Source organism: Leptonychotes weddellii, chromosome 12 (assembly GCF_054177405.1).
Source record: "Leptonychotes weddellii isolate Sample4059 chromosome 12, ASM5417740v2, whole genome shotgun sequence".
NCBI classification, from domain to species: Eukaryota; Metazoa; Chordata; class Mammalia; order Carnivora; family Phocidae; genus Leptonychotes; species Leptonychotes weddellii.
The window spans coordinates 18317157-18341046 of record NC_138380.1 but is presented as its reverse complement, the minus strand read 5'-3'; the positions used below and the strand labels follow the sequence as shown (position 1 = coordinate 18341046).

General features: G+C 51.6%; 1 protein-coding gene across 1 annotated transcript in view; it reads right to left on the bottom strand.

The window, feature by feature from the left end:
• Positions 1–23890, bottom strand: part of PLXNA4 (plexin A4) — a 409078-nt gene that overhangs the window by 79964 nt on the left and 305224 nt on the right. Inside the window, exons 6-9 of the mRNA XM_081800079.1 lie at positions 14261–14384; positions 13387–13540; positions 12034–12133; positions 9500–9614 (exon numbers count right to left, since the gene is read on the bottom strand). Coding sequence (XP_081656205.1) covers positions 9500–9614; positions 12034–12133; positions 13387–13540; positions 14261–14384 — 493 coding nt within the window. The remainder of the gene's footprint in view (positions 1–9499; positions 9615–12033; positions 12134–13386; positions 13541–14260; positions 14385–23890) is intronic.

Genomic DNA, 23890 nt, shown 5'->3' with positions numbered 1-23890 from the left:
AGGCTGCTGGCCTGTAACCCCAGCCTTCCTGCCCAGCCGAGTAAGACAGAAAGGAGCTGCCGGGGAACGGCTGACTGGAGGGGTCTCAGGCAATCAGGTAGCTGACAGCTGTCCCTCGTGGGTCTGAAGGCAAGCATGAGCCCCTTCTGTCACTGAAAGTTGGGAGGGCGAAGACCCGCATTCTAGTGCCTGCTGAGCTTCTGACAAGCTATGGAACCTGAGCACATCACACCCCAACTTGGAGACCCAACTTCCTTATCCGTCAGTCAGATGGGATCCAAGGACCCATTCAGCTCTTCCCAGTTCATAGCAACATTATTCACCACACCAAAAGGTGGAAGCCACCCAAGTGTCCATTAGCGGATGAATGGATGAACAACGCGTGATACATACTGAAAATGGAATATGATTCCATCTTAAAAGGAGGGCAATCTTAACACACATTGCAGTGTGTCTGAATATTGAAAACATTATACTAAGTGGAATAAGCCAGGCACAAAAGGACAACGATCACATGATTCCACTCATATGAAGCACCTAGAGTAATCAACTTTATAGAGACAGAACGGTGGTTGCTGGGGGAGGGGAAATGGGGCGTGAGTCTTTCACGGGGACAGGGTTTTGGTTGGGGGCGACGACAAAGTTCTGGAGATGGATGGTGGTGATGGTTGCCCAAACAGTGTGAATGTACTGAATGCCACGGATCTGCACTTAAAACTGGTAAAGATGGTAAGTTTTGGTGTGTATTTTTCTACAGTTAAAAATAAATGAAAACACAGAAGAGCAGCAGGAGGGGAGAAGAGGCAGAGCGCTGAGCCTGGCACGTGGTCCTGAGACTCCAAAGCGCGTGGGTCTCCAGGGACTCAGGTCCCATAGAGAGGGAGTTTTAGCAGCTCCATCCTATGCTCCTGCCTCGGCTGCCCCCTCAGCAGCCCCCCCGCCCCAGCAAGATGAGAATGCAGGACACAGAGAAGACAAGAATGATTTAGTGAATAGGAGGATGCACAGGACTGGAGCAGGAGGTGTGTGATGTTGGAGAATCAAGAGAGATCTATGAAAAGCAGGGAGTCTCAAGCCAGAGGGTGCTGACTGCACTCTTCTCTTTTCCTGAGACCCTGGGCAGCTCTCCTCTCCCTAAAGCATGCACAAGCCTGACCTCCCCTCCTGCTCCATCCACATCGGCATCATTGGGGAGCTGGGTCTGTGGTTGCATTTGGAGTAAGAGGAGTTCTGGATCTCTCGCTCCCACCTCCTAGAGCAAAATGTTACTACTGTCCATGAACAACGCTCAGCAAGTGTCTGGAATCTGGTAGCCCTCTGGACCAACCTAATGGATCCCTTCTACTTTGCAAAGGAGAAATTGAGGCAGGGAGCGGAAACATCATGGCTCAGTATCAGCAGACGTGTTGGCAGCTGAAGAAGCTGACCGCCAGCCCACCCTCCTCCCTCCCCTTAATGAAGGAGGCAAGTTCCTCCTGGTGGGCCGGGACCACATCAGGAGGAAGCAGTGGGTCTGGAAGGATCTCCCCGCGCCCAGAGGGACTTCAGAACTGCTGTACCCTCCTGTGAGGGCTGGGACCTTGCCTGGGGCTGGGCTGCTTCTAGTCCAGGATGTGGGCAGACGCGTAAGCCTCTCTTCCCCTGTAAGATTCTCACTGAGGCTTGGCGCGCGTTCTTTAATGAGTCCTGATTGCCAGTGGCCCCATAAAGACCTAGTTTGCATATAAAAAGGTTGGCAGGTCTGAGAGTAAGTTCATTAATAATAATTGGAGAGGCCCAGGGCTGGGCTGGGCCCATTTTCCTCTGGTGGCACTGACGATTGACCCCAGTGTCCCTCCTAATTGAAATGTAAAATGGCAATTTTTCCCTAGGCAGCAAGGCATGAAGGGACCATGGCCACCACACTGCCCCCTCCTCCCACCCCAGCTCCTCAGACCCTGACCTGCGTCACACGGAGATTCCAGGTGTAAAACCACCTCTGCGGCTAAGGCTCCTGGGAAGTTGCAGAGAAACCCCCCTGTTTCTCTCTGACTTGGGTCCCAAGCACCTCCACCAAGGCCTAGGGCTCAGACAATCACCTCTGAGAGTCCTTCACTAACCTGGTTGGGGAGTCACTAGACTCTGAACGCAAGCCTATCTTCCTCCTGCTCATTTCAGAGCCTTGAAAGGGCTCTAATCGTGGCTTGGCTTAATGCTTAGTGGGGATTAAAAACTCCTCCTCCAAAGGGCTTTTGGGGGGAGGGTATCCCCATGAACTACCACATATAAAGCGTCTGACACAGACAGAACAAGCATTCAATAGATGTTTGTCTCCTCCTCATCTCCCGCTGCTGGGTTCAGGCCGCACCTTATCCCTCATCTACTCCCTTTTCCTACATCGCTTCCAAAGGACCCGTCTCCCCTGCTCCCGCCTCTGTGCGCTTTTCCACAAACACCCCATCAGCTCCCACTGTCCAGCTTTTCCCACCCCTTCTAGGCTGCAGAACCTGACGATTTTAACAGCTCCAAGTGCCCCAAACACAGGGGGACAGGGACAGAGGCCCCGGGTCTGTCCACTGCTCTTCTAACAGCAGTCCCCTCTTCTGGAAGGTGACATCCTGCAGCAGCATGTTCTCTGTGCTCTGAAACGGGACTTCTGCCAGCCAACCACGTGGCTTTGGGCAAGTCTCCCAAACCGTCTGGGTCTCCTTGGCCACAGAATGAAGAGGCTGGTTTGGATTCAGTGAATTTTATGGTCCTAGATCTATTATTAACCCAGTAGACGACCTGGGACACACCATTATATAGCCTTTCTAAAGCTCAGTTTTCCCATCTCTAGAATGGGATAACAGTGTCTGCTCAACTAGCTCTGGGTATAGTATTCAAAGGTGGATCAGCTGCATGAACACTGGAGGGGCCTTCTGGAAGGGGCCATTTACCTCCCAGTAGGGAAGTATTTTAATATTTTAATAACTGGCACATTGGAACCTAGTACAGTCTTACAGGCGGTATGGTTCTGGTAGGCAGTGAGTGGTGCTGTCATGATTCTAGTTAACACGGCACGAGGGCTTCAAGGATTCCATCCAGCGCACATTCTACCACCTCCATTACCTCCCCCGTGCTTTCCCATTTGCTATCTTGTTTCACAGCCCAATACGTATAATTGCCCCACGTTCATGATAAAGGAACCAAGGACACCGGTCACCTCATTCAGTTCCCACAATGATGAACAAAATCTTTTCACCTGATCATCTTCCTGACTTTCATCCCCAGATGATGATCTAGCCCCCATACAGAATTCCTCAGAAACGTAACACTCCTCTCTTTCAAGGAAGAGATTTCTCCGAGCTACCGTAAGAGAGAGGGCCAGCTCTTGCAGGTGGAAAGCACCTGCATTTAACAAGATCACGTGGAGACAAATGAATGCATACATTCAGAACTAGATTCCCTTGGAGGCTGTTTTGCCTGTGGCTACACTCTGCCGTTGTAAGAACTGCGGGTTGAGTGTAACAGTGGTTTGAGGTGCAAGGAAATCTTGGACGTCTTGGCTTTCAGGCGGTGGCTCCAGGGGGCTCCAGGTCAACTGTCCAGGCCCGTGCACATTTTTGGTTTTCACCGAAATGCACACAGAAGTAAAGATAGCACCGCTAATTGGAGGGAGCAGGAACATCAAGCCCAAGTGTGAAAGCAAAAAGAGGCCTTTCCATCCACTGTGTCCCGCATGTCAGTGGCTACTTTGCACAGAGGTTTCACTGCATATTTAAATAACTGAACAAGGACATGAAGCATGCTGTGGAGCTGAGAGAGAAAACACTGCCCTTAGGGCTGGTGCTGCCTGGGGACGGGGGGTGGTAGGCCTGGGGATTTACAGCCCCGGTGTGTGTACAAGATGAGGGCTCTAATTCTCCAGGTTGTGACAGCAAGATGGGGGAACTGTGAAGCTCTGGGGGAGTGCGGGGCACGGGCGGCACCTAGGAGCAGCTAAGGAATAAGTGATTTGCAGGGTATGGCTCTCCACCAATGTCACCTTGGCCCCCATCAATTCCAAAGAAGCCAGCCCTAGCCCTAACCATCCCCCTCCAAATTTACACTCACCTTCTCAGACCCATGGTGCCCAATACAAAAATGTAACACACCATATATTTTCTTGCTGTTCCCCAAGTTTATAATGCCATTAGTGTGATCTACGATGGGCTGGTTTATGGAGAGAGCAAAGTAATAATACAGAAAGGAAATACCCATAACCTCAAGGGGGGGAGGGTGGGGCAGACGAGACTGATGGAAAGTGCAGTTGTCTGGCGACAAGGCAGCCCAGGAATGGAGTACCTGGAGTGGGGGCGGCTTGTGGGTTGGAAGCAAGTTCTTTAGCTGGGGTTGGCTTTGTTTTCTCAAAGGAGGGTGAAGGGCATGGCGAGGGTGGTTTGGTTCCCTTGCATTGGGCCCCAGGAAGGGCTCTTCTTGTCAGAATCACTGACAAGGTAGCTGACCCGATTTCCCTCCAGAGGCCAGTGGTGGTGGCGGGGTGGGTAAATGCCCTTGGCCTGCCCTGTCTCAGGACATGGGGCTTACTTCAGTCCAGGGGCTACCCCCCAGCCCCCACCAGCTCCTCGTTCCAGGAGAGGACTGACAATGGGGGCTGGCAGATGTTATCATGCCCATGTTGTCTACAGATGCATGTCCGGGGTGTGGGGGTGGTAGGGAATGTGAGAAGAACCTTTCTAGCACTGCTTTGGAAATCAGGTAGAATTCATTTTGCCTCTTCTGATCTTACACATGCTCTCTGGAGTAAACGCTGTTTGAACTTCCAGAAGAGAGGGCCTGCAGGAGCTTTCTCTCTGAGCCTGTGTACCATGGGCCTTCCTAGCAAAGCGCATCTGGTCTGATGTCCAGGGAACAGCTTTAGCAGCTGACTTTGCTTTTCAGTTTAGATGAGAGATAATAGTAAAATAGTCTATGGAGCATGAATTCTTGTCAGTGGATTTGCTTTTCCATGGAAAAGCGCCTTTGTTCCCTATGGATCACTGTTATTATGTGTGTGGGCCTGATGGGGGCTCAGGTCATCCTGAGCCTGGAGATTCCAAAGCCACTCAGGGACTGGAGGCCCTTCCCGCCTGGGTCCCCTGTTAACAGCTGCCCCTGGGAAAGGCTGTTCCATTGGGAAGCAAGGAGTCTCTCCTGACTCTGGCAGAATGGGGCTGAGTGCAGCAAGACTCACCCCTTCCTCTCTCTTTTCTTTTTGGTACCCAGGATCTGGCAGCTGATCTAAAGACCCAGCCTTGTGATCGCAATGCCATCATTAGTTGAAACAAAATCATTCCTTGTAACTGGAATATAGTTACTATAAACAACATACGTTTATTGGGCACTCTATTTCTAAGAGTTGTAATTATGCTAGAATACTTGCCATTAATATAATAACAACATTGATCGACCAGTTCTCTGTTCCAGACTAATAACTTCACCTGAATGTACTCTTTGTTCAGGGGGAGGGAGGAAGATGTAATTGAACATCCCTGGTGAGAGTCAACAAAGCCAGTGTTGAAATGGAAGATGCAGGGATGAAAGCCTTCCTAGGGATACAAGATGGCGCTGGGGCAAAGAAGAGCCACCTGGCAGTCTCCCTCTTGACTGACAAAAGGACCCTGTCCGCGTCCCCACACTCAGATGTTGAAAGGAAATGAAAGCCTGGGGACTTACAGAAGACTCTCTGGGCCCGGCTCCCTCTTTCATCTATGGGGATTGGTCTGGGCCTGGATGTCCAGGGGAGCCACAGGCCCTGAGGCCAAGTGGCAGTCACCCTGGTAGATGGGACAGGGAGACCGTAGCGTGAACTTGAGCACTCACCCTCCGAGACCACTTCTTGGGCATGGACCGCTCCTTGGTGCTGTCCAGCTTCTTTCCACTTACAATTAAAGAACTTTAGAGATCATGTAGACCAACGGTCCCATTTTACTCATCTCTAAATGCAGACTACAGATGTCTTATGCACCTTGGAACCTCTCGCAATGCCCTACGTATGGGAAGTGCTCAGGAACTGGGTAATGCAGGACGAAAGGTGACCCATAGCAAAGCTTTGGGTACCATGCTGTGAATAAGCTCTTCCCCTGGCAGGGGGAGGGAACGCTTCTGTCCGGGGTCTTCTATAAAATCACCTTTCAAATGTCTAATTTTGTTTGTTTACACCTTATTCCTGCTACTCTCTCTTCCCAGAAACAAAAAATATAGAAAACAAAATAACAACATGAAAAAAAGGTCACCTTATTTCCATTAGCAGCCAGGGGCTTTCCTTTTAAGCTCTGAGCACAATGACCTCCTTCCATGACCCCAAATGGCTGGATCAGTCAAGAGTCCACAAATATTTATTGCTTCTTTTCCCTTTGGTACATTCCCCAGGAAAATGCCACTACAATGATCATCATGAAGTGGTCAACTCTGGATTCTCCTCTATACTATACTCAAAACGGCCCCAGTATTGAGCTGGGTAGAAGGCGGCCTCCAAACTTGGACCAGGAACACAACCTCAGAGCTTCCTTTTCTTAGAATAAATAAACATCCAGGAAAAAGAGGAGCAAAGGTGACTTCAATTCAGTGATGCAATGAGGGAAGCATGGTGATTCCAAGTTCCCTGGGAGCCTCTTGCTGTAATGGCCTGCGAGGCTCACCATAACGCAGCTCAGGTGAAATGCAAAGTGTCTCAGTGCGGCCCTGGTAGGTGAGTTCATCACCACCTTCCATTGGCCACGTTCCTCCAGGCCTCTTCCTTTCTTGGGAGCCCCGGCATCAGACCCTGGGAGGGGCTGTCCCTCACCGGCAGCCTTCGTAGGCGGGGCGTTTTGCCTGGCTGGCAACCAGGGCTCTCTAGGACATCGTCCTTCTACAGGGATCCCTGAACTGCACTGGGAAACATGGTGGGCTCTTGTTTTATTCTCTCCTAGGTCTTTCTTCCTCCTTCTGAGTGGCAGATGCAAGCTTCTTTTATGTATTTAAAAGAAAGAAACTTGGGACAAGAGGAGCAAACAAGAGAGAAAAAGCAGAAACTTGAAAACCTCCTTCAAGGTAATTAAATGATTAGGGGCCTTTGAAATCCACCAGATAGCTCAATTGTTTCTGTTTCATCTAGTTTATCCTTGGGCCTCTCCACACATGAAACCTGTGCCAGACACATTGGTCTGGAAAGCTGGAGAGAGGCTCAAGACCTCTCTGTTTCTGCTCTCATCAAGTAACTCACAGGTTCCTGAACAAAGTAAGAGGTTTCTTCCTGGGCCCTTGGCCCCTGGTCCTGGGGGGTGGGGGGGTGAAGCAGACCTTCCTCTCCTGACCACATGCCCCAAGGTAAAGGCTCAGGGTTGAGGAGACTGGACAGCCTTTTATCAGGGTCTTGTGCCCCTTGCTGTCAAATCCATGTCTGTCCTACTAGCTTTAGATCCGTTTTGTCTTAAAGAGGAACAGGATCGACACCTACATGTTAGCTTCACATTCCTTTTTAAAGCCGACATGTAATCTCTTTCTTCCTTTTCCCCCTAAAGGGACCATCTAAGTCTGGGTCTCTTTTCTCGATTATGATCCAGAGCAGCCATTTCTAGCCAGACAGACCTCATCCTAGAAGGAGAGGGCTTTACGTCTGGAGACTTCCACGGCCTCTTCTTCCTTCTCTTTGTTTCTCTCTTGTTTCTTTCTTGTTTGCTCCTCATGTCCTCCCACTCAGTCGGATCATCCTCTCCCCATGACCACCTCACCATTCCTTGCCTTTACCTCGAAAATCAATTGCCCTGTCCACCCTCTACCTGTAGAAATTTTGCTCAGCCATCCGAGCCTGGGAAGGTGGGATTTGGAGCTCGAGTTTTCTCATTGCCAAGCAGAGCTCAGTCATTGTCCCCGTGGGCTGGCAGAGCCCCATGCAGCAGGTGCTGGGAGTGGGGAGTACATCACCCTTCCCATTCAGCCTCAGGGACAAGACAGCTTCCCTCCTGCCATTAAAGGTTTGGCCAAAACTAGGGTTCCCATGGAGGTAGGAGTCTGGGAGAAGGGGACAAGTGCACTGTGATGGGCCTTTCTGTTCTCACCATTCCCTTCCTGTCCCCCAAACAGATTTTGTGCTTCCTGCACCAGCACCATTCTTGGCTTTCGTAGCTGTGGGGTGTGCCACATGGTCATGGCGCCTGTGTGGGCATGGAAGGGGCTGGAAGGTACACCTAAGGCAGGGGAAGGGGGTGAAGATGTTGGAAACTGAGTCCAGTGTTGACAGAGAGAGCATGGGCCAGGATGGCAGTTCTGGCCCTGCATTCAGTGGGGTCTAACCAACACTGTATATAGATAAATACCTTTCTAGTCTAAATAACCATGTTCTAAAGCAACCACTCTGTTCAGTCCTACTGGTCTGATGGATGGGGTCACATAGGCACCATAATGGCTGAACAACAGCAGACTTTTCCAAAGTATTTTTATACCAATTATTTTTGAGGTCCTTGCCCACAAACTTACATCCTAAGAAAGGCAGCAATGTAGGTATAGAGTATTTCTATTATGTTGATGAACAGTGTTCAAAGATAAGAATAGGGGTGCCTGGGGGGCTCTGTCTGTTAAGCATCTGACTCTTGGTTTTGGCTCAGGTCATGATCTCAGGGTCGTGAGATTGAGCCCCTTGTTGGGCTCTGTGCTCAACGTGGAGTCTGCTTGAGATTCTCTCTCTCCACCTCCCCCTCTGCCCCTCCCCCCATGCGCACACTCTTTCCCTCTCTCTCTCTCAAGAAACAAAAAACAAAACAAAACCACCACCACCACCAAAAAAAGGATAAGAATAAAGATTAGGAGAGAATAAAAACACAGCTTCTTAACCATGGAGCCAACTCTCGTGATTCCCAAATGGGACTGACTGCACCATAGAAACCAAGAACCAAGCCAACCCCCAGAGCTTCTCATCCAGTTGGTCTTCGGGCGGGGGGGGGGGGGTGGTGGTGGTGGTAGTAAACTTTGAGTTTCTAACATGTTCACAGGTGATGCTGATGCCACTGATCTGGGAACCACACTTGGAGAACCACCACTCTGGTTGATAAGTTGACCTTTCTTTCTTATTTCTCTCTCCCTGTTACTCAAATTGTCCAATTTGGTATCAGATATGCTCTGTGGACAATGCTCTGAGGGACAGCCAAGGAGTCTATATATAGTCTCGCTGTGTACTTATAATTATTTCTATCACACACACACACACACACACACACGCCCATCTCTCTGGAATTGTTCTAGAGCTCACCTGGCATGTGGAGGGTCTTCATGGCTGGAGTGACCTGGAATGCACTTTTGCCTGTAGCTGACCCTCCAGGACTGACCCAGAGCCCACTAGCCCCAGGGTCAGAGCTATGCATGTTCACTTCTTTCATGAAATGGTCCCTTAAGAGCCAGGGTTGGGTGGAAGCAGGTGCTGTGGGATTTGCCTTTGTTTTCTCTTCTCAAGGGTAGGCTTGCCTCGTGTGGCCCATGCTCACGGCCAGCGACACTCATGGCTCCAGGTGCCAGGACCTACCTCGGGCAGCTTCACTCGGCCTTCCTGGAAGGAGCAAGACTTGGGGTCATGGGTACAGACGTGCCGGTATTTGCACCAGTGACATTGATATGGGCTCTCCACGCAGGACAGGCACCTGCCCACAGAGGAGAAAGAGGCACAAATCACAGAACGTCGGTGAACCCAAAGCAGAGGGCCTAAGACTCCTGGGTCTAGCAAAATATTTTTTAATAGTAAGCGAGAAACCACCTTCCAACACTCAGGAAGAGCAGATCCGATACAAATCTGTCCCTTTCTGCTCCAAGTTCTCAGGATGCCCAGATTCTGTGGCTTCCTCCCCCTCATTCAGGTAGGTGAAAACCTTGGTCCCCAAGGGCCCAATCCACACATGTCCTCCATCTCCATAGGATGGTGCCCTCTTTTGTGGAGCTGGGGAACAATGAGGTCTGGAGTAGAGGGGTTCATCCGGAAAGCCCATGCATTTAGTGTCAAGAAAGAAATAGAGTTTTAATTCCAGTGGACTCCAGGATCTCACTGTCAAGGACCCACATGGACCCACCCCAGAAGAGGAAGGTTCTAGGCTACTGTCCAGTGCAGTGGGTCCCCACACAGTTAGCAATCCTGTTTCTACACTCCATCCCCAAGAAACAAAGGCAACGTTATCAGAGCTTCTTCCTGTTTAAAACCCAGCATGGTTCCCGTCTTCCAGAGGGTAAAACCCAAATGCCTTGCCCTGTGGGCCGAGCCCTTTACGATGTCCAGGCCCACTGTCTCCACATGTGTTTGCTGTTTCAGTTGTGAACAGGCCATGCTCTCCCCATGCTGTCCTTCTGCCTGGGTTACCACTCCCCCTTCCTTCACCTGCCCATCTCCTCTTCCTTCTTTGACCAACAGAGAGTTGGTCACACTGGGCCCTTGTCCCATTAACCACTCTGTTTATGTCTCTGGGACTGTCCTGGCCTTTCTGTATCATATTTTACTTATTAATTATCCCACTAGTCCACAAGGCCATGACTTCTTGAAGCAGAGCGTGAGTCTTTGAGCCTTATTCATTGTTGACCCTTCTTGTCTAATGACACTCCTTGTACCTAGTAGATGCTTAAAATTATTTTGTGGACTGCATGGAAACTTCACACATGATTTTATCTGTCTATTCTGCTTTCCTAGAGGGGCAAAAAGGGAGCAAGGGAAGAGGTCACCAAGTGGTAAAGCCACAGGCAGCTCCGTGGCAAGAAGCAGGGAGAGAATTCTGGCGTCGAAGCAACTTGTTTTTGGCTAGGAGGCCTGACTACCTCTTACTTGGGTCCCCAAAGATAGCCAAGCTCTGGACCCACAACCGCCATAACCAGAGAGATAGACTAACATTCCTCCAGCCTAGAGCCCGGAAGTGTCTTTGGTTATGTTAACTAGCTTGCTCTATAGGGAGAGGTAAACAGAAAAGCATTTTAAAACAAGCAGGGCTTTATGAAATCAGGTCCTGTGGTTTTCAAACTATGCTCTGTGGAACCCTAAGGGTTCCATGGAGTTTTGTTGGAGACAAGGAGATAGATGTGTGGGGTTCCAAGACAGAGGGGTCCCAGGCCCTCCCAGCCCTCAACCAGAGTAGCTCCTACTTCCATCTGTTTTTTGTATATTGGGTGTCTACACCTAATTTTGGTTGGAGAAAGGTTTCTATGGTTCATACCTTCTCAGTCTGGTCCAACTCCTTCATTTTAGAGAGGAGATAATCATATAATAACAGCAAAAACATGAGCAGTGCCCAGACAGTGGCTCTAAATGCTATGCTTGTAATGACTCTTCTAGTCCTCACAGCTGTCTTGTGGACCAAGCAGTGTTGATGAACAGGGGCGGGGGCGGGGGGAGGGGGGGAGTCCCAGCCAACCGAGACTCTGCCCGGAAGGGGCCTGGCTGTGTCGGCAGTGAAATATTTGGGTGACATTCTTGGAAGGAGGACTACAATTTCCCCACAGACGGGACACTGGGGACACAGAATGGTTAAGTCTCCAGCTGGTGTGACTCCAGAGCCCGAGACTCTGCCCTCCGTGCCTTCCCTTGGGAAGCAGACGCTTCGATCAAACAGGGCCAGGGCTAGAGCTGGGTCCCGTCAGCACATGCCCCACTCTGACCCTCTGCAGCTCGAGGCCTGACCCAGCCCACAGGGGACTGGGGAGAGCTGGGTGTTCAGTGCCTGGCCTGGACACATGGGGGCTCCTCTCCCTCCTCAGACCCCCCTATTCACCCAGGGCACTGGCTGCTCAGTTCTTCAGGTGAGGGCCACCCTCCTCCTCAACAGAACCAAATTGGGTTAGACAGACTGATGCCAGCGAAGATGTACGGGCTAGGGATTTGGAGATCCCACCCCGCTGGTTCTTCCTCTGCTCATTCCTGCCTCTTCCCGTTAACCCTATGGGTACCAGAGGGGGGCCCTGTCTCATCCTCTTTCTCCCTACAGGCCCTCTAGATGGCAGCTCCTTGCCAACAGGGCTGGTGCCTTCAGTCTCCGGATGAACCTTGACCCCAGGAACAGGGAGTGGAGCGGGGCTGGAGCCACTTACGAATTGTGGACACTGCAGTTGTAAAAGACAAAGCTGGTGCTGGCAAAGGTCATGCCTGTCTCCTTCGACTTGAGCTGCAGCTGGACGACATGGTGGTCCCCTGTGGGGTAGAGCCAACCACAAGTTCAGGCGGGAGGCCAAGGCCCCTTGTGAGGTTCCCACTGAGAGTGATGTATGCGGGGAAGGGGGAGCCCGCTCCCCCGGGGGGTGCTCTCAGCTCTGACAGGACTCTGATTCAGCAGGGCCCAGGCCCGGGACAACTCTGAGAGCATCTGTAGAGGGCGCTTCTGGTCTGTTCCTCCGTCCACGCTGTGTTCCCAGCACCCACCCCTCACATGCTCACCAGCTTCTCTCCTGTCTGCACACTCTGACAGGCTGGCGTGTGGGGTGTCCACGCCAGACTCACAGAATTGCACGCGCGTGCACACACACACACACACACACACTGATTAGCCACCAGGACAAATGTGTCGGCTCTAACGCTGCCACAGGCCACACAGGAGGTTTTGCATGAATGTGCGCGTATGCACGCACCTAAGTTCATTCCCCATCTCGGTAAGGAGACACCCTGAGCTGACATCCCCGCCTCGGGCGATGGGGTGGGGGGGCGGCGGCTCAGGGCTCCATTCAGGCCGGTGTCCCTGCAATCCTCAGCTGGCGCCAGGGAGGAACTAGAGCCCATGTTTAATTCACAGCCCTGACCCCGGGCCCCCACTTCCAGTCTTGTTCTGTGCCCTCCCTGAGAGTCTCATTAATCAATCAGCTTGGAACAAATGTGACAAGCCCAAATGGGAGCGCCAACATGGAATCAATCTGCCCAGGCTGGGCCTGTCCCTCACCGGCACTGGGCCTCTTTCCACCCCTGATCCTCCCATTGCGGCTCCGGGAAGGCACGGCACAGTGGGGATGGCAGGCAGGGGCCCGAGATCAGAGACCCAGCAGTGTAGGCAGGGTAAGGGGCCAGATGAGCCCTGGCACCCCCACCCCTGCTCCTGACCAGCTTCCCCTCCCCCACTGCCCCTCCACGCCCGCCCTCTCAGGCTCCAGGGCAGTCTCTGAACTCAGCTGGCACATTCTCATGCTGTCCTGGCCTTGCCCTCCCTCCACTCTCTTTGCAGCTGCTCCTCACCTAGGATGATGCTGCCTCCAGGAAGCTCACCTGGTTTCAACAGTCATTTCTAAGAGCAGCGAAAAGACACTTCACCCCTTCTTCCGTATCATACCCGCCAATGCACCCCCTCCCTGACTCTCCCCTGCCTATGGGCTCCCTCAGTGCCCCCACGGCTGTCCTGAGTTCTTGTCAGGTCAGGAGGAAGGACATGCCACCCCACTTTTCCTCCGGGGACCACTCACCGTTCTCGGTGATTATCCGGGGCACCTCCTTGGCTGCTGGGGAGTAGCACTGGATCTGATTGCCTACCACCAGCCCATCCATCTCTGACAGGTCCTCAAAGGTGCAGTTGACGCCAGCTGACAGCTCCGGGACATTGTATGTCTCTAGGACCAGCTGCGAACGGCCAGGCAAGGGGAGAGAGAGGAAGAGAGTAAGTGGGGAAAGGGATGGGGCGTAGTAAAGGAAGAAAGAGGGAGATCAAGAGAGATCAGAGAGAAAGAAAAGAGGGAAAACAGGAGGCGATATTAACACATAGAAGAAGAGAGCCCATTAATCCATCACAAGACATAGAGACAAGGTGGTGGGGTGGAAAGAGACAGACACAGAGGAACCTTCATTACATATGGATGGATTTGGCCCCAGGAAATGGGAATGCTTAGGGGATGTGTCTGTAGAAAGAAAGGCGGGCAGGACTGAGGTATTGCTGGTCAAGCTCCTCTTGCATGGTCCCCAGTTTTGGAAAAATGGCAAACCAACCACCAAGGGCCCAGTGCATGAACATGGGAGCCATCCTGCCCCTTTCTCCCTCTGCACATACATCCTTCCCATCTTACAGACAAACATGTAGTTCCCAACAGCCTCCCTCTCTTGGTCACCCTTTTGATCCTCTTTGGTATCACACTTTTCCCTGTCTTTCTACCCATTGTGCAGAAAGCCTCTGCCCCATATTCCCGTGCACGTTCCCCTCTTCCATCTCCAGGGATGCATCTTTTAAAGCTGCTCTTGATCAGCTAGGCTGGTCAGGCATGGCCCAGCTCTCCTGAGAAGCCTTGGTGGGCTTCGGTGGGGAGAGGGTTCTGCCACGTCCCTGGACCCAGATCCCCCTGCCCTTACCAGGACATTGTACTGGGAAACAGAGATATTGCTGGGATGGACGGTCAGCCGGACGCATTGCTTCATCTCAGAGGCAAACCTGCGGGGCTCTCTGGACCGCTCACAACGCTCCTTCCGGGTGCACCTGGAGGGACAGAGCAACGTGTGACTCAGGAGAAGGCCACTTACTCCGGCGAGGGGCCGACGCGGAGGTCAGGCCCTGTGAGCAGCTCCCAGGACGTGCCCAAACTCAATGTGTCCAGGATTGACCTTTTCTGCCCCCTTCCTCCAGCCTGGTCCTACCCCACCAAGCCCGAATTTGAAAAAGATGGCAATTCTAATCACTTGTTGCCAAATGCAGAAACTTGAGGGTCATCCTAAAGACCCCTCACATCCTCCTCATTCACATAAAGAGTTGCAGAGTCACTATTCTACCTCCCCACTCATCCTCAGCCCTCCTCCCCTCTTAGGCAAACCGAGACCTGTTCCCACTGTATACACAAGATACTCTTGCAGATTTCCTCGCCTTGTGCTGCCCAGTTCTGCTCTCTGGACCACCCTCCCTCCACATTTCCCCTGTCCAACTTCTACCTACCCTTCCAGACATGGGTCAACTATTATGCATCTGCAATCTCTCCCACCACCAGCCTAGGCAAAGTTAAGAGCATTTGGGGGTTTCTTTCGTCTAGAACTTCTTCGATTATATGATAATTACTGGGTTAAGCGCAGCCCTCTCCTACCAGGTGTGAGCTCAAAAGAAGAGACTCTGCCTGACTTATTTCGGGATCCCCAGTATACCTCACGTCCAGTAGACAGAAGACAAATGTGGGTGGGTGGGTGGGAGGGAGGGAAGGAAGGATCAAAGGAGCAGAGTGGAGCAGTTCAAAGCATGCTCTGGAGCCAGACTGCCTTGGACCCAAATCCCAGTTCCCTGGCACAGGGTAACTGCTAGAGAAGGTTTCTATTATTGCTTAGCATCCTGTGTCGTTCAAAGTATACTGTGTCACAGGTGGACCACATTCAGGGCAACCTGGGATCTCACAGGCCTAACTGACGGGGCTTGTGAAACATGCACATAAGAATCACGGCCCTTCACCCATATGTGCACATCACACATGGGGGAAGGTGCTTAAGCTCTCCGCCTGGGCCAGGGAGTTCACTGCACACACGTATCTGAGCTTCAGGGAATAGCCAGGATGTCATGGGGAGCCCCCATGGGGAGTGGATATTGGGGAGGGAGCATCCACCTTGAGAAGCAGACCGGTGAAGCGGGGGGCTAGAGATGAGGGAAGAGAGGCTCCAGGACCCCCTGAGCCACTCTTGGGGTGACTGGGCACAGGAGAACACCACAGGGAAAGAAGGAACCTTTGGCTTCAGTGGGAGGGACAGCCTAACAGTGAAGAGTCAGGGGAGAATTCAGCAAATGAAGGAGAAGTCACCGAAAGCATGGACTAAAGGGGGAAGAGGAGCCCCAGGGACAAAAAGGATGGCCACAGAGTAAATTGGATGTGTAACGAGAAAGTGGAAAACAATTCTGAGTAATACACTCATGGCTGCTAGTCCCTGAGCGCTTCGTAGGCACCACAGTAAGAGGCTTATGGTTTATGTCAAAGCCTCTCAACAATGTCGTGAGGCAGGTACCATTTAAAAATCCACTTTATAGACCAGGAAACTACAGAAAGGGTGGGTACGTCACTTGCCCAAGGTCACCAGCTAATCAGAGAGAACCAGTATTTGAGCACAGATGAACCCTGGAGCCTCTGCTCTCGACTGCTGTGCTCTCTGAAGCTTCGAGACTGAGAAGTGAGGTTCGGACCGCCTTGCGACCGGCTAAACCCGTTTCCCCGCCATCTTGATGTTCTCTTCATGTGCCTTGAGGCGATTACAAAATTTCCCTTCAAGGTTTGTCTCTAGGCTAATTGCTATTTTTGCCTGCCACTAGGATGCACTTTGAATATTATTGCAACTTGTGACTTCTCTAGGATCCTTCTAGGAATCGTGAGAGCGAAGGGTCAGACATGAATGTAGTCACCTCCCTGGCTGCTTTAGCAGACCATGGCAACAGGGCATCTGCCTAAAAGTCTTGGAAGTTAATTTACCAGGCTAGCTCCTCTGTGAGTACTTCATTACCTCCAGCCATTAAGCTAATGTTATGGACTTTTCCAGGGTGTCTGCACTGACATCGCTATTAATAGTGTTATTACTCCCATTAACAGCAGACCCAGGGAGCTGGTACAGGCTTAAATTATTCACTGACTCCCCAACTTTGAAGTTCTTATTTCCAAGAGCAATCCATAGGTCTGAAAAATGTCTTTGATTAAATTACTAAGAGAGGAAAAATGAACCTGTGTCCGGGCCAAACATCAACTGCTGAAGAGAAATCCAGACGAAGAAGAGAGGACCCCACCTCTCTTGAAGGTGTACAAAGGTACTTGGTTGGGGAATCTCAAGATGAGGTCTACCTGCATGGTTTGCTGCTGCCAAGGTTCATGTGGCTGCACCCTTCCATGGCTCCCCAAATGTAAGAGCCCCTGAACCAAATACTCGTCATCCCCCTCCTCCAGGTTTAGGTCTTACCAAGGAAGTCACCTGTAGCTTACAATTTTAAACATCCCATCTAGTCATGTAATCCTGGGCAAATTACTTAAGCTCTTGGTGCCTCAATTTTCTCTTCTACAAAATGGGGACAAAATAGTATCTACCAAATAGGGTTATTATGGAGAATTAAATGAGGTTATGCAAGTAAAGTATTTAGAACAGGGCATAGCTCATACGCGATGAGCCCTCAACGAATGTCCGCTAGTATTATGATCCCATCCCTGCTCTGCCTTCCTCATGCAAGCCCTCTGAACAGCAGCTGACACAGAAGCACAGATTTTTCAGACTGGCCCATGGGGCAAACCAGAAACAAAAAGACAGAGGTGGTTCCAGCAGTTTTCCTCCTAATGAGGGATGAGGAGCCCCAGAGACCAGGAGGGAGGAAAGAGGAAAAGAGTGGTCTGGTTTGCTTGGAGCTCTGCTTTCTTACTAGCTGTCAAAGGGTATTGACTACTCAGCTCTCTTAGTGGAAAGTCAAGTTTAAGGTCAGTGTCAGGGATGTTTTGACATTTCTACTATCCCTCAGGGCCCATGAGGGTGGAGGCTGCAAATGTCCAAACGCACAGACAACTGACCTTAGATGTGATAGGATAATGGACGGGGGAGGACGGATCCCTTCTGAGTCCTTACAGGGTCTGTCAGGGCAATGGCCTCCTACTCTTCCAGGACTGTGATTTCCCATTAGCCCAGGCCAGAGCGGGCAAGTGTGCAAAGGATTCATGCATGACTTTTGGGGGTGGCGGGGGTGGTGGCTTAGATGTTTCTTTCAATGGGGCTCCAAATACTTCCTATAGCATTTCCTTCAATTCCACTGTGGGAGCACCCTGGAGATGGAGGAAGGTCCTGCTTCATCCATTTGCCAGGCAGGTCTCAAAAAGTGCACGCTAGGTGACTTGGAGTCTTCAGACAGTCATCCATGCCAACCCCTCACCACTCCCCCCCACACCCCCCCCCACAACACAGACCTGCAGGGGGCCAGCAGGAAGTAGACCCTGAGCAGACAGCTCAGGCAGGGCCCCAGAATTGGAGTGTAGCCCTGCTCACCTCCTCCTACAGCCCTTCCTCATCTCACTTTCTCTGCAGTTGGGCCCTCCAGCCCCAGTTCAGAGGTGCTGAAAGGCCATGGGGACAGAGGCCTGGCCCCTGGAGAGGTTATTATTCAAGCCAATGGTTCCAATGAGATTATCCTCTCTAATGAAGCAGCCACCTCCGCCCTCCCCTAAGCCTGAACTTTCGCTGCCGGAGAATTCCCAGCCAAGTGGAAAATTGGAAAAGAGAGGAATGGAGAAAGGAAGGGGGTGAGGGAGAGGGAAGAGGTGGTGATTAAGCTCTTTAGAAATTAATTCTTAAGGACGGTGATAGAAATATTAACATCCAGTGCCACCGGCTGGGCGAGCAAATTTCAATTTGGAACTGGGGCTGCGAGTGGGGCCTGGGCGAGCCTCCAGGCCGGGGGTGGGTGGGTGCTGGTCCATCCCCTGGCCCTGCAGCAGGGTCCACCAGCCTTGGCTATCAGAGTGTCTCCCGACTTCTCCCCACAGCTGGCACCCCCACCATCCTTAACACCTCACATTGGTCATGGCCTGGGCTGAAGTGCACTGTTATGGGGAGCCATGTTTAGAACATGAGGAGATTGAAAAAAATGGGGTGGAGGTAGGGTTTCCCAAATGATCTTTACAGAAAAGCTAAGAGGAATGCTTACTCTAACAGGGGCTCTTTGGTCACTGTATCCACATCTGGGAACCCTGGCGAGGGAAGAAACTGGGTTTGTCAATACCACTGGCCTTGCCCTCTTCAGGAAAGCCCATGGAAATGGGCAGGCACATCTGTGCAGCTTGGAGGAAGGTGAGCTAGATGGGGAAAGGAACCCTTCCAGGCAGATGAGTGTGCAAGAGGTTTCCCGCATGAAGGGTGTGGACCAGGCGAGTCGTGCAGTGTTGTGATTCTAGGATCCAGTGACTAACACCATGGTCTCGACCTAAGTATTTAGCCTGTTCTTGGATAAACCATGACTACACTACAATTTCCCTTGCTACCAGCTGCTGAACCGGCAACTGGACTCACAACCCTTTGCCATCTTTAAAGCTCCAAAGCCCACCTGAGCAGCTGCTATGGGGTTCCCTGCCTCCTGGGCCCCACCCACCGAAGCAGGAGGAGGGCACAGGACTTTACGGAACCAGCAGGTGCAGGAATTCAGAGGAGGCCCAAGAACCTCTGTGGGCTTACATGCCAACCACATGGTCCTAGCCCACCACCATCCCTGCAGGGAGAGCTGAGATCCACCCTGGGTCCCAGGTCAGAGTCTCTCCTTGCCTTCCTTTTGGCCCCTCCTCAAACAAATGATATATTGAACACAAGCCTCAGGTGGTAGTATAAGGGACTTGGGGAGGTTCCCTGTTTCTGAGAAGAGAATTACAGGTAGCAGGTGCCCAACAGGAAGGGGAACTGGGGACTGTCTCTCTCCTCTCTGTCAGTAGGGAGCGCTGTTTGGACCTATTTATTTCTGTAAGGGTGAGGACGGGTTAGGAAAGAGGAGGTGGAAAGAAGAGCAGGATTGCAGGGAGGGGGAGGGACTGAGGGCAGGAGATGGGGGGAGAGAGAGAGAGAGAGAGAGGAGGAGGAGGAGGAGGAAGCAAAGACAAGTGGTAGCAGGCTAGTCCATCCTCCCCGCCATCCAGTCAGTCACAAGGAGGATGCTGGCTGTTACTTGAGACACATTCACCGGTTACTCCGACTGATCCTGGTCCACTTGTGGGCTACCCATTATCCCACAGCCTGGACCTTTCGTGTCTGTTAATGTCTCCAGGTCGGCAGGCTTGGTGCAGGGCGGCAGACCGGGCAGAGTGTGGTGCATGCTGGGATATGGTGTGCATGTCTGCACTTGAACCTCAGAGGCAGCCCAGCCCCTCAGGCTGTCCCCCAGAGAGCCAAGTCAGTAGACTGGGAGGGACACTCAGAGCTCATATGGACCACAGGGCTTTCCTAATTCCTGTGAGCTGATGGCACTGTTGACTTCATATCCTTTGGTCATGAAAGCATGTGTTATACACCTGTATGTGGGGAAGAGGGGGAGGCAGGAGTGAAGAGAGGAAAAGTGAGCTTCTTTAACCCATGCTGTGTATGTGCTGGGCCACAGATGGAAAAACTCAACTGTACCAGTAACCAGTCTGGGATTCTTCCCTCTGGCCTGGGAGCTGGTAACTTCCCGGCAGACAGTCAGGGAAGACCAGCGTGTAGACTGCAGAGTTTGCTGGGCAGAGGGATTCTAACAGTTCCTCGGGAGGGCACGGGCCTTCAGCAAACAGCCCTCGGAGAGATCACTGCCTTAGCAGGTTGGTACTAAGTAGTCCCTTGACACAGCTTCAAAATAAAATAAAACCAGGCTATGGGATATGCAAAAAAGCAGCAAGGAAGGATCTGCATTTTTAGGATCGGCTAGTACTTCATTAAGGGGACACTCAACCATGGCTATGGGACAGACTTTGAGCATTTGCAGGGGCCAATGCCGACCGAGGAGGCCCCTGTGCAGGGGGGCCTCCTTGGTGCGGCTGGTTGGAGTTGCCCAAGGCAGAGAGACCTTGTTCCAGCAGCCCAGCCACAGCCCTCCGGTCCTGGGGGGATGTTGCGGGGGACAGACAGGGGGGGCATGGAGGAGGCCCTGGGTCTGACCCGCAGCCTCTGCTCCCACAGTCACTGCAATCAGGGTGACCTCCAGGCACCTCAAGGGCACTTCACACACGTCCTTTGCCTTAATCTCCACAGTGTGGCCGCAAGGTGGCTCTTTCATTGTTGCTCTCAGCGGAGGAAACCCAGCCCAGGCGGGCTCTGTCCATAGGCAGGTTCTTAGCTATAACCCCACCCTTCCACTCTGGATAGAAGTACTTTTCCTCTCCCTTCCTTTCACTCTCCCCATCTTGGCAGAAACCATACAAAAGAGAAAAGGAGTGGATACTGCACAGTAACCTGGGCCAAGCCCCCGGGGTGGGCATTCTTCCAACAGAAGAAATCTGCAAGGAGGAGGGGTCACCACGGGGCAAGGGAGAGACTTTATAAAAGCTGGTCTTATCTTTCCCCTGTTGATGTCTTGGGTTACATGAGCCTCCCCGGAGTGACGCTGATGAACCTTCTTCAGAAAGGTAACGTCTGGGCCAGTCGATGTGGCTGGGTCTGCTGTGGGATCCCGTTACCTGCTGAGACCCAGATCGGCTTCTTGGCTGGGGCCCGGTGGGGGGGAAGATGGAGAGGGACCTGGGGACATGCCAAGCCTGGTGGTTGGAGGGAATGTTCCAGGCCCAGGACAGGCAAAGGTGGGCTGGGCTGGAGGCCTTTCTTTACCTTCCCCCAAGTCAGAACAGGTAGGCTCAGGCCCAAGATGAATGTCCTGGGAATATGGGCTCAAGATTCAGGGGCAAATAAAAACCCAGCTTGTTGAAACCACTGTTGCCACTAGAAACCAGCAAGCCTCAGGCTGGGTCAGGGACTGCATGAGAGGACAATGGGGCGATGCTCTGTGCTCCTGGGTCAGCAGGCCCGTCCTTTGAGATAAAAGGAGGGAGGTTTCAATTACACAAGCATTTCTTAAGCCTGTTCAGTCTGCACCCCACCTGTGCCCTTGCTGGTAGAAAGGACCTTTTCAGCCACCTGAGCCACCTGTTAGTAGGGGCCCTGCCCTTAAACTATGCACTCCCTCTCTTCTCTCTCTTTCTGCTCCTCTGTCTCTCCTCCTGTTTCTCTTGCTCTCTCCCTCACTCTCTCTGTCACACAACAGAGCTTCCACTATCCTCTTCCCACAAAGTTCCCACCCGCCTACTCCCTACAACCATAGGAAAAGCTGGCAAAAGTGACAGAAAAAGGAAACTTGACACTCAAAGGAACCCTCTTCCTGATGCTCTTTTGCCCTGGTTTTCCCGAGAGTCAGGCTCACTGGGCCTCACAGCACTGAGCACAGGGGCTTGCCCATGATGGGGACCTCCCAAATGCGCTGATTCTGGTAGAGTCTGAAACCCCTACCTTCTCCCTGGACTAGGGTCCTGGTTGCCAAGAAGCTTCAGGGCAGAGGCCGTCTAACAGAGTCCCCTTGCATCCACCGAGCCTAGCCCAGTGTCTGCCTCTGAGGGAGCAGGGCCAGTGTGAAAAGGTGTACAGATAAGATCCACGGGGGCACGGCACTCCCATATGCAATAAAAGCCCCTGCGGTTTTCACCATGCTCCCTTCTTAGCAAACAGAGGTGCCCCAGGGGGAGTGTCTGTAGGCTCCCTCTGGTCCTCCTCCACCTTCTGCACTGACTCTGCCTGCCCCAGCCTTCTCCATCTGTGTCCTCATGTATCTCTCCCAACTGTGAATGTCCGGCTAGCATCTATTTAAAATGCAAGGGAGAAAATAAAATAAAATAAAATAAGAGTGTATCAGAAGAAGCAGTGTCTGGCTTTGACCTGAACTTAAGTGACTAGGGAAGAAAGGCCCACTGGAAAGAATGGAAGGAGCACGAGAGAACATTCTGGATGAAGGATATTTTGTGTGTGTGTGTGTGTGTATATATATGTATGTATATGCATATATGTATTTTAAAAATTTTATTTATTTATTTTATTTTAGAGAGGGAGAGAGACAGCATGCGTGAGCAGGGGGAGGGATAGAGGGAGAGAGAGACAGAGAGAAGCAGACTGCCCGCTGAGCGTGGAGCCCAATGCAATGTGATGTGGGGCTTGTTCTCATGACCCTGAGATCATGACCTGAGCTGAAATCAAGAGTCAGATGCTTAACCTACTGAGCCAACCGGGCGCCCCAGAGATTTTTGTGTATCTTGGTGGGAGTGTGGATTACCTGGGTCAAAACTGTTCAAAGTGTACACTTAAGATCTGCTTATCTCACTTTCTCTATGTTAAACATTATATTCCGATTTACAGCATCTTCGAAGATCCAGGGACCTTCTCTTCTTCACTCAGCCATGTGGGACCGTGCTTTTCCTTAGTCACTAACCCTGGGAGGGAGTGTCAGGGTGAGCAGGCAGTCTCCACGTAGAGGTGCTCAGGAGCTGTATCCTCCCAGGGAAGTTGAGATTTACCAGACACACTTGCACAGACCCCAGCACCAGGAGGCTCAAGATTTCAGAGAGCACCACCTTGACCTGGTGGTGTGCTTTGGACCTTTGCAACATCCTTTATTACCTGATTTTTGTCCACTTGCTACCAGCACGAGAAGGTATTGCGTTTCCTCCTTATAAACGAGGATGCCAAGTTTCCGATGTACAGAGTTACGATCCTCCTAAGTTGTGGATTCCACGTGTGCGAATTCACCTGACTTGCTACCATTTATTTAAAATCCCCACATTGATACTTAGGGCACTTTTGCGGTCATTCCTGGACATCAGCAGGGTGGAGAAAAATGTGACTGGCCACACCAACACATTCCTATCAGAGGTTGAACCAGGTGGTGATACTTGGCTTTCTTGTTTCAGTTCATGCTATAAACAAATGTCCTTTTCGGGATCTCTTTAGTGCTGCGTTTTCTGCATTGTCGTGCATTTTGTCAGTGACTTCACTGTTTGAAATGGCCTCCAAGTGTTGTGTTGAAGTTCCGTCTAATGCTCTTAAGCATGAGAAGACCATGATATGCCTTACGGAGGAAATACATGTGCGAGGTAGACTTTGTTCAGGCATGAGTTCTAATGCTGTTGGCCGTGAGTTCAATGTTAATAAAACAATTTGTAGTAAACAAGGTGTCTTTAAATGGAGACGCACATAAAACACAGACATGCTGTGACCAGAGGCTCAGAGGAACCTAGCCCTGGGACTATCATCGGAGTGGTGGCTCGGCCTTCTCAGATTTGGTGTTTGTGGCGACTGACAGAACTACCATGAGTAATGGGGATTGCCTAAACTTGTCCAAACCCCATAGCACAATTGCCAAGAGTGAGAAGTAGATTCCAGTGATTTCCATCCCAGCCGTCCCGCTAGGTCCCTCACGGCTCTCCCACGCCTGTTCTCGCCATGGCATTTTGGGCAAGGGAGAGCTGCCAATAGCAGCCGAGAGCTGCTCGGTGCTGAGCAGCA